Source organism: Palaemon carinicauda, chromosome 42, assembly GCF_036898095.1.
Source record: "Palaemon carinicauda isolate YSFRI2023 chromosome 42, ASM3689809v2, whole genome shotgun sequence".
NCBI classification, from domain to species: Eukaryota; Metazoa; Arthropoda; class Malacostraca; order Decapoda; family Palaemonidae; genus Palaemon; species Palaemon carinicauda.
In genome coordinates, this window is record NC_090766.1 from 48,358,683 (window position 1) to 48,369,226 (window position 10,544).

Below are 10,544 nucleotides of genomic sequence, written 5' to 3' on the forward strand. Positions count from 1 at the left end.
GTCAACAACGGCACAAAAGTTCAAAAACAATGAATCAAGCATATACGGGCATAAACAGGTTATCAGTACGAGGTGAGAGTGATAACAACAGTATACAAAAAAAAAAAAAAAAAAAAAAAAGAGCCAGAAATTCCGTTACAGTGCACAAGTGTGTACGGCATACGTGTGGTACATGGCTCCCTAAAAAACGTTATACATGTGAAATATGGCACACTGGTCTTGAGAGGCACACTGAAGGCAGGTCATCCGGCCGGAGATATGTAGGTTTCAGGTGATCAATTGAGTCTCAGTCTTCTTTGCCACGCATGTTGAGGAGGAATGCTTTAGGCATATGACGGAACACAAGGAAAGGGCTTGCTACTGTCGTTGTGCAGGAAAACATGCGTTTTCGAGTGCAGATCTGTCAGTATCTGTTGTTTAGCTGGGGGCTTGTAAGTTTGAGGGCATGGAGTAAATTTTCCCACAATGTGACGCAGGTGCTGAAGGTTGTTGGAGGAGGTTACAGACGTAAGAGTTTCGCCATGGACGACCATCCAGTCATCCAGGACGTCTATAAGAGTGGTCCTTAATCCCATGAGGACCCAGGAAAGCTGTGTAAACCAGTTAGAGTCCTTGAGGCAGGACATCAGAGCTGCTTTGAGGGTACAGTAAAAACGTTGAACCATGCAGTTGGCAGCAGGGTTGTATGCAGTTGTCTGATGAAGGGTGATACACAGGAGATTTGCTAATGATGTCCACAATTTAGAGGTGAAAGTGGTACTCCTATTGGAAGTAATATGCTCATGGATACCAAATCTCGCTATCCATCATGGGAGTAATTCAGATGTACTGGAGGCGGACATCGCAGTTTCCATTGGAATGGCTTTAAGCCAACGTGTGGAGCAGTCGATGATGGTAGATAGGTAATGATGTCCTTGTGATGTGGGTAGGGGACCTACAACATTGACTGTGGGAAAAGTGCCCACTCCTGAATCCTTGTGTTGATGTACTTTTGAGGTTTGGCATGAAGTACAGGAGCTAACCCAATCCTTAGCATCCTTAGTAATGGCAGGCCAAATGAACTTTGCCTTCAGTAGCTGTGCAGTAGAATGGCGCGAGGGATGTGAAAGGCCATGAATTTAATCAAACACCTGTCGGCACATGGGAGAAGGTATCCATGGTCTAGGTCTACCAGTACTGACATCAAAGAAAAGGGAGGTGTTGGAGTCGTCGAGAGGGACGTCCTCCCAACGGAGGGATGTGCAGGATGTCTTACATGCTTGGTACTCCGGATCTTTTCGATGAACTTCTGGCAAGGCGTTGCAATCCAATCCCAGGTGAATAGTGTCCAATGTATTTCTTGAAGGGTATCAACAACGGGAGTCATTTTCCCAGGAACGTGCTGAACGGTACAATTGTATTTAGCCACGTTGGAGAAAGGTCGGCATTGACGGGCAGAACAGGCGTCGGACTGTCGAGTGAAGGCGTGCACCAGAGGCATGTGATCTGTGTGAATGACGAAGGGCGTACCTCCCAAGAAGTAGCAAACGTGACAGACACCTGAGTGCACTGCCAACAATTCACGGTTAAACGTAGAGTAGCCGGATGCCACCTTGGACAGTTTTCTTCTGAAGAAGGCCAATGGGTGGGGCGAGCTGTTGACCTCAGGAACTGTCCCAATAGTGACGTCGCTGGCATCAGTGCAAAGGAGAGGTGCATGTGGCACAGGAAAAGTGAGAGCAGCGGTGGTTGATAGGGGATTCTTTGCATTGCAGATGGCAGCTTCTTGTAGGGGACCCCACTTCAGGTCTTTTCGTTTGCCATTGAGGGGGGCATAGAGGGGCAGGTGTAGCAGCGAGTACTGGCAGGAAATGGTGATTATAGTTGATCATGGCCAAGAATTTTTGAAGTGCTTTGATGGTCAAAGACGTGGGGAAGTTCTGAACGGCTGCTACCTTCTCAGGAAGGGGTGGACTCCTTCTGGGGTGATGTGGTGCCCTAAGAACAATACTTCGTTGGCACAAAAGGTACATTTGTCGTTCTGGACAACAAGGCCGTTCTATTGTAGGCGGTCAAGCATGATGAATAGTTGACGGAGGTATTCCTCTTTGGAGGAAGAGAACACCAAATATGTTGCCCACATAACATACACAGAAGGGGAGGTCCCCCAAGATGCCGTCCATGAAACATTGAAAAGTGGCCCCAGCATTGCGAAGGCAAAATTAGGAGTAATTTAAGGTGTATGTACCAAAGGGATTGGTGATTGTGGTTTTGGGGATGTCTTTTGGGTAAATGGGCACCTGATAATACCCTTCCAGGAGGTTGTGTGGAGAAAACCTTCGCTTTGTGAAAGTAGAAGGTCACGTCAGCGATGTTTTGGAGGGGGTAGTGATCCGGTTCTGTCTGCATTCTCAGGCGTCTGTAATCGCCACACGGACACAGAGAGCCATCTTTCTTCAGGACGATGTGTAAGGGTTACGACCATGGGCTTTCAAGGTCTTTTGGCAAAGGCCCATGTCTTCCATTTTGGCAAACGTTTTGTTAGGGGCTACCAAACGATCCAGTGCAAGACATGTGAATCTGGTGAACACTGGGGGCCCCGTCGTCTTGATATGGTGATAAATACGCTGTTTCGCAGGAACCGTGGGAGTTTGACGAAGTTCTGGACAGAAAACGTCCTGGTATGGTGTGGAGGTGCTCGTAGACATCCGTGGGTGCGCTGATGTGGACTTTAACTAACTGTCAATGAGCTACATCGACTAAGAGGTGGAAGTGGGAGAGGAAATCCGCACCGAGGACTGGCACAGTGATGGCAGCAATGAGAAATTTCCAAATATATTTGGCTCTTCCAAATGACAATGCGATGATTTCTTAACCGTGGGTGGGTATTGCAGATCCGTTGGCAACTACTAGGCGGATGTCGGCAGACTTAGACAGACTACATCGTGTCCTGGAGAGTGGCCTCAGTAGAAGAGAATGGCAAGCACTCGTGTCTACCAAAAATCACATGCAGGTACCTACGTTATGTAAAAAGAAAAGATAAGTGACATGGGAGGCTATCGCCGCAAGAGATGTCCTACTTACACATATTTTGGCCACTGACAACCATTCACGCATTTCTTCACAGCAGCCCCGAATTTGGAGTGGTAGTAGTATAACTGCGTCTGATGGACGTCAGTAAGCATCTGTAAAGGTCGTTAGTCGGGGCGTAAGCGAGTGGTGGATGGTAGGCCGTTTTGTCGCCACTCCAGCACGTCAGGGGGTGGACGTCTGTGTCCTACCGCATTCACGTCAGTTTCAGTCATTGTTGAATAGTTGTCTACTTCCTCAGGACTAGAGGACTTGAGGGTGGTGAAGTAGCTGTCCATAAGGGCGTCGACTTTGATCATCAGGTCATTGGTGGACAAAATATCGACATCGGGGGTGGTAGTGCGTATAGGTTCTGGTAGGTGCCATACACAAAGGGCACACAGTAGATGCACTTCATGAGGAAAGCCGTCTGCGGCAGGTTGCAGACATGCGATACATGTCAATTCCCTGAGGACGAGCGAAGCCTTTTGGTTACCCAACAATTATTGAGAGAGCTAAAAATGTTTTGCTATTCTTGCGACTGGTGATGGCGAGTACTGCTCCAGGAAGTATGATTTGAGGGCGTTGTATGTTATTTATGTGTCCCAATCTGAGATTTCTGGTAATGTGTCCGGGATTGCTACGAGAACGTAAACTGCTTTGGTACTGAACTGAGTCACGCTGGACCAGGCGAACACTTCTCTTCTGGCGAAGGACGGTAGTTGATGATGCTGCACAAAAATATTTTCTGTAATGTATATGTTGTTGGTGTCCCACAAAATAATTTCTGTATTATGTTGTTGGTGTCTCACAAAAATATTTTCTGTGACGTATATGTTGTGGTGTCTCAAAATGTTTTTTGTATTATTATTATTATTATTATTATTATTATTATTATTATTATTACTACTACTAGCTAAGCTAAGCTACAACCCTAATTGGAAAAGCAAGATGCTATAAGCCCAAGGGCTCCAACAAGGAAAAATAGCCCAGTGAGGAAAGGAAATAAGGAAATAAATGAACGATATAAGAAGTAACGAAAATTAAAATAAAATATTTTAAAAACATTAGCAACATTAAAAAAGATATTTGATATATAAACTATAAAAGGACTCATGTAAGCCTGTTCAACATAAAAACATTTGCTGTGAATAGTTTGAACTTTTGAAGTTATACTGATTCAACTATCCGATTAGGAAGATCATTCCACAACTTGGTTACAGCTGGAATAAAACTTCTAGAGTACTGTGTAGTATTGAGCCTCATGATGGAAAAGGCCTGACAATTAGAATTAACTGCATACCCAGTATTACGAACAGGATGGTACTGCCCGGAAAGATCTGAATGTAAAGGATGGTCAAAATTATTAAAAGATCTTATGCAACATGAATAATGAACTAATTGAACTACGGTGCCAGAGATTAAAATCTAGATCAGGAATGAGAAATTTAATGAACCGTAAGTCTTTTCCAACAAATTAAGATGAGAATCAGCAGCTTAAGACCAAACAGGAGAACAATACTCGAAACAAGGTAAAATGAAAGAATTAAAACACTTCTTCAGAATAGATTAATCACCAAAAATCTTGAAAGACTTTCTCAATAAGTCAATTTTTTGTGCAAATGAAGAAGACACAGACCTAATGTGTTTCTCAAAAGTAAATTTGCTGTCGAAAATCACACCTAAAATTTTAAAAGTCATACAAAGTTAAAGAAATTATCAATGCTGAGATCCGGATGTTGAGGAGCCACGGTCCTTGGCCTACATGCAATCATATTTTGAGTTTTATTAGGATTCAACTTCATACCCCATAATTTGCACCATGCACTAATTTTAGCTAGATCTATATTAGGGGATTCAGCAACCCCCAGACCTACATTCAGGAGATGGAATTGATGCAAAGAGAGTAGCATCATCTGCATATGCAACAATCTTCTTTTCTAGACCAAAAGCACATGTCATGTTTATATAGTATGAAAAGTAATGGACCAAGAAGACTACCCTGAGGAACACCTGATATCACATTTCTATACTCACTATGGTGTCCATCAACAATATCTCTTTGCGATCTATTACTTAAAAATTAATAATGATGCTAAGAAACGATCCACCCACTCTCAAGTGTTTGAGTTTGAAAACAAGGGCCTCATGATTAACACGGTCAAAAGCAGCACTAAAATCAAGGCCAATCATACGAACTTCCTGACCACAATCAGTGCATTTCTGTACAGCATTGGAGATTGTAAAAAGGGCATCACATGCTCCTAGGCCTTTACGAAAACCAAATTGCAAACAAGGAACAGATGATTACCTTCAGCAAACCTATTAAGACGTTTCGCCAAAAGACGTTCAAAAACTTTAGATGATATGGGAATTATGCAGATTGGGCGGTAATCAGTTGATCTTGAGCTACCACAAACACAATTACATAGTGGAGTAACATTACCAATTCTCCAACGAGTGCTAAAAGCTCCTCTTCTTGCTAACTTGTGCAAAATAATAGATAACTTTGGAGTTAAGAAATCTGCTGTCTTTATAAAAAACAAAGGAAAAATACCATTTGGGTGTACACCTCCATAAGCATCAAGGTCCCATCAACAGAGCTTTAATTTTACGAGATCGAAAAGCTAAACTAGTTAGTTTAGCCTGAGGAAAACAGGAATGAGGAAGTTCGAGTCTCTCCTTATTCTGCTTGCTGTCAAACACATCTGCCAAAAGGGCTATCTGGTTTAAATAAAGGAGGAACTGCTGCATCTACACCAAAGAGTGCCGATATAAAGGTAGTCCACCACTTATGCTCCTGGGTTGTACCAGAAAGGGTTTCTTTTATGGTTAAATTGTATTCTTTTTCAGTCTAAGTATGAACTCTCTGAGCAAAAGCTCTAAGCTAAGTGGAGTTATTCCAGGTCAGATCTGATCTGTTACCCTTCCAAAGATGATAGGCCTCCTGCTTCTTGGTGTCTCACAAAAATATTTTCTGTAACGTATATGTTATGGTGTCTCTCAAAATATTTTCTGAATTACGTTGTTGGTGTCTCACAAAAATATTTTCTGTAACGTAATTTATATGTTGTGGTGTCTCACAACATATTTTCTGTATTATGTTGTTGGTGTCTCACAAAAATATTTTTTGTAACGTATATGTTGTTGATGTCTCAGATATTTTCTGTATCGTATAATTTCTCATGTTGCGCAAAATTATTTTCTGCACATTATTTGCGGGAAAGGGAGACGTAACAACGTATACTATACCCCTTTCTTTAAGGGACGGTGCCAGGCGAAAGTTGTCTGCATTTATGTATATTGTTACCATATTAGCATGACCCAATAGTATGATCGCTGTGTCGATACAAAGTTATTGTGATTTTTTTTCATTTCATCTTTAATTCTTAAATAATTTAGTTTTAAATTTTAGTATGTATAAATCTTAATTTTCATATACACAAACTTCGTTTCAATTTATTGACAGATTTTTATTTCGAATAACTTCTAGCTCATTAAGACCTAAGCGAAAATATACCTTCTGTATCAATAATTTCCTTTAAGATGCAACTGACGTATTTCACCCAAGTAAACTATTGTGGATAATGCTATAAACCCTACCCGTCAGCGATTGCAAACACTGGCCACAAACAAACGGCAAATTGTTTGCAAACAGTACAATGCTCTGCAAATACAGTAGTTTGCAAACTGCAATCGGCCTCCGAGCAAAATTACGTTGCGCTCACACCCACAAAGGCCCAAAATGGAAAGAATTACACAGGCTGACGCGTTTGGAATAATTTTAACCTAGAACCATAATAATAAAAACGTGTGCAAATTAGGTCACTAGTGATATGGTAAATTGGTAAATATGGTGACAAATGTTAATTATACCCGTGATTATAAAATGTGTTAATTGAATTGGTAAATAACTACTTAAATTACCAGATTGAAGAGGAGTGACTCAATTATACGAATTAGGAGACAGCAGTAGAAACAACAGCAGTAACAACAATAATCATCTTTATTATTATCATCATTATCAGCATTTTTATTTTTATTACTATGGAAAATAAGAATTTAATGAGAACTATAAAATTATTATGGACACATTGTCAGTGGTTGCAGCTGTTATTCTGTAGAAATAGGTATATCAATGTAGCTGGATATAGTAGTTAATTCATGGAAACTTGGCCAGTAGGATGCTTATCGATGCCTAAAATCATAATTCGCATGACACACTCTTCCCCGTTTTTATAATACTCGCTTCCGGCTTTTCTGCATAATTAGGCCTCTCTTGATTTATAAATATGAATAATAAATATAATAAACTCCTTTTTTTAATATTTTATTTACACGAGAGCTCTAAAACCGAATGCAAAATGTTCGTATTATATTCAGCTTTTTAGTTTAATATCAAAATCTCTCTCTCTCTCTCTCTCTCTCTCTCTCTCTCTCTCTCTCTCTCTCTCTCTCTCTCTACGTTGCCTAGTAAAAACCTTTTATCAACAGCTCTCTCTCTCTCTCTCTCTCTCTCTCTCTCTCTCTCTCTCTCTCTCTCTCTCTCTCTCTCTGTTTCCACGTTGCCTAGTAAAAACCTTTTATCAACAGCTCTCTCTCTCTCTCTCTCTCTCTCTCTCTCTCTCTCTCTCTCTCTCTCTCTCTCTCTCTCTCTCTCTCTCTCTCCAAGGCTGCATTTAGTCTAGGGAAACAGTGCAGTGTCCAAAAAAGGCCCCATTGAGGAGAGCAAAGGCTGGTAGCCATCGGATCCGCGTCACGTAATGCTGCAACTGGATCCTCTGTAACCACAGTTGCAGTCTTCTTTTCCGTCTTTGACTTTCCAAAATTCATTTCTGTTTGGGGGGAATTGTCCCTCAAGAAGGAAGGTGATTTTCCAGAGGAGTTTCTCTGCAGGTCACACGCCATTTCATTCATCTGTTTCTTCCACAGTGAATTATAGATTATCATGTAATAAGGACATATTAGAATGTACATTTCTTCATCATCATCATCTCCTACGCTTATTGATGCAAAGGGCCTCGGTTAGATTTCTCCAGTCGTAATCATGAGCTTTTAAGTCAATACCCCTCCATTCATCTCCATTCAGTCATTTATGTACATCTACATTTATATATTTTTGGGTATAAGAATTTGGTTTTGGTTTTAATAATTATGTAAAATCGGATCATTTCAAGGAAATGTTAATAAATATACAATTTCTCCTCTTTTCCATCAAAGTGTTTGGAATCTATTTGGGACAGAATAATCTGAATCCATATCTATCGAAAAATCTTTTCGTAGTAACAGTTTTCCTTTAGTTTTCTACTGCACGGACCAGTAATAAAAGTATTCATGTAATACATAAGAAAATGTTTTTATGCATATCTATTTAGATCGCAAAATATATTTTTTGGTAAGGAATTATGAATGATCACGTTATTTTTTATATTTTATAGCAAATATTTGTGTTTGAAACAAATATCAAGAATTACTTTAAAAATTATTTATAGATAGAGTTTTATTATTAAATTATCATATTTTAAGATTCTGAATTTAACTCTACAATATTTCAACATTACGGGTATGTTGGCCAGGGCACCATCTAACCGTTGAGATACTACCGCTAGAGAATTATTGGGTCCTTCAACTGGCCAGAACGTACTACACTAGATCTCTCTCTCTCTCTCTCTCTCTCTCTCTCTCTCTCTCTCTCTCTCTCTCTTTGGTTAGGGCTCAAATTTTCCTCTGCTTACACATACACAGAATAGTCTGACCTATTCTATACAGATACTCCTCTTTCCTTGCTTTTATGGTAGCAGGTTGGCCGTGGCACCCGCCACTCGTTGAGATACTACTGCTAGAGTAATGGGGTCCTTTGACTGGCCAGACAGTACTACATTGGATCCCTCTCTCTGGTTACGGCTCATTTTTCCTTTACCTGCACATACACCTAATAGTCTGGCCTATTCTTTCCACGTTCCCCTCTGTCCTCATACACCCGACAACACTCAGATTACCAAACAATTCTTCCTTCTCAAGGTTTAACTGCTGCACTGTAATAGTTCAGTGGCTACTTTCCTCTTGGTAAGAGTAGAAGAGAGACTTTGGCTATGGTAAGTAGCTCTTCTAGTAAGACACTCCAAAATCAAACCATTGTTCTCTAGTCTTGGGTAGTGCCATAGCCTCTGTACCATGGTGTTCCACTGTCTTGGGGTAGAGTTATCTTGCTTGAAGGTACAATCGGGCACACTATTCTATCTTATTTCTCTTCCTCTTGTTATTTTGGAGTTTTTAGAGTTTATGTATGAAAAATTTATTTTAATATTATTCTTAAACATCTTTTGTAGTTTATATCCTTATTTCCTTTCCTCACTGGGCTATTTTTCCTGTTGGAATCCTTGGGCTTATAGCATCCTGCTTTTCCAACCAGGGTTGTAGCTTAGCAAGTAATAAGGATGACAATAATAATTGTGTAATATGAATCCTCGTATTTTTATTTGCGATTATAAACGGTGTTTTTTTAACCTTCAAAATTGCTTATTCTGGCTGTAAATTGTCTCTGCTGAAAAGGTATTCTGCGTTTGTGTTTTACATTAATTCCAGAGCAGTTTTTTTTTTCCTTTTAATAACTTTTTAAATCTTGACATTGTGCTTCATGATCTAAATTTATTGTTTTTTCTTTAATATAGAAATATGTATATGAAAACAAATTAATAATAAATTACTTTAAATAATTCAGTCAAACGTACTCAACATATAGTTATATCTTTCCTATTTCATGCGAGAATCTATGGGGCCACGCTGCTAGGGCCACGCTCTGCCCCTTTGAAGTCCAATGTGCTTATATTACCCATGTAGTTACTGTTCAATATCATTGCTGCTTAACTGAACTGGTAATTTGTTCAGCAGTATAGAACTGTGTTGTTATCCTTTTTTATAAATGTTGTAACGTGTGAAAGCGTACGCTCGTTAGAAGTGATTCCTTTACCTTTTAGATTTTGTATTTTTTATGTTAAGTCCAATTTATCCCCCCCTCTCTCTCTCTCTCTCTCTCTCTCTCTCTCTCTCTCTCTCTCTCTCTCTCTCTCTCTCACGTGCGCGCGCGCGATTCTCGTATTTCGTGATCGATATTTGATAGCGTACCATTTTAGGCACTTTTCTCAATGACATTCATCTCTCTCTCTCTCTCTCTCTTACACACGTGCGCGCGCGCGTGCGATTCTCGTATTTCGTGATCGATATTTGATAGCGTACCATTTTAGGCACTTTTCTCAATGACATTCATATCTCTCTCTCTCTCTCTCTCTCTCTCTCTCTCTCTCTCTCTCTCACGTGCGCGCGCGCGATTCTCGTATTTCGTGATCGATATTTGATAGCGTACCATTTTAGGCACTTTTCTCAATGACATTCATCTCTCTCTCTCTCTCTCTCTCTCTCTCTCTCTCTCTCTCTCTCTCTCTTACACACGTGCGCGCGCGCGTGCGATTCTCGTATTTCGTGATCGATATTTGATA

General features: G+C 40.3%; 1 protein-coding gene across 1 annotated transcript; it reads right to left on the minus strand.

Moving 5' to 3' along the window:
- Positions 1 to 323: 323 nt before the first annotated feature.
- On the minus strand, positions 324 to 3,164 carry LOC137633145 (uncharacterized). Its single transcript, XM_068365305.1, has 5 exons — positions 3,093 to 3,164; positions 2,537 to 2,718; positions 2,290 to 2,398; positions 1,131 to 1,840; positions 324 to 762 (listed from the first exon to the last, which is right to left on the minus strand). The coding sequence occupies exons 1-5, from the start codon at positions 3,162 to 3,164 to the stop codon at positions 324 to 326; spliced, it is 1,512 nt and encodes a 503-aa protein (XP_068221406.1).
- Between the last annotated feature and the right edge of the window lie 7,380 nt (positions 3,165 to 10,544).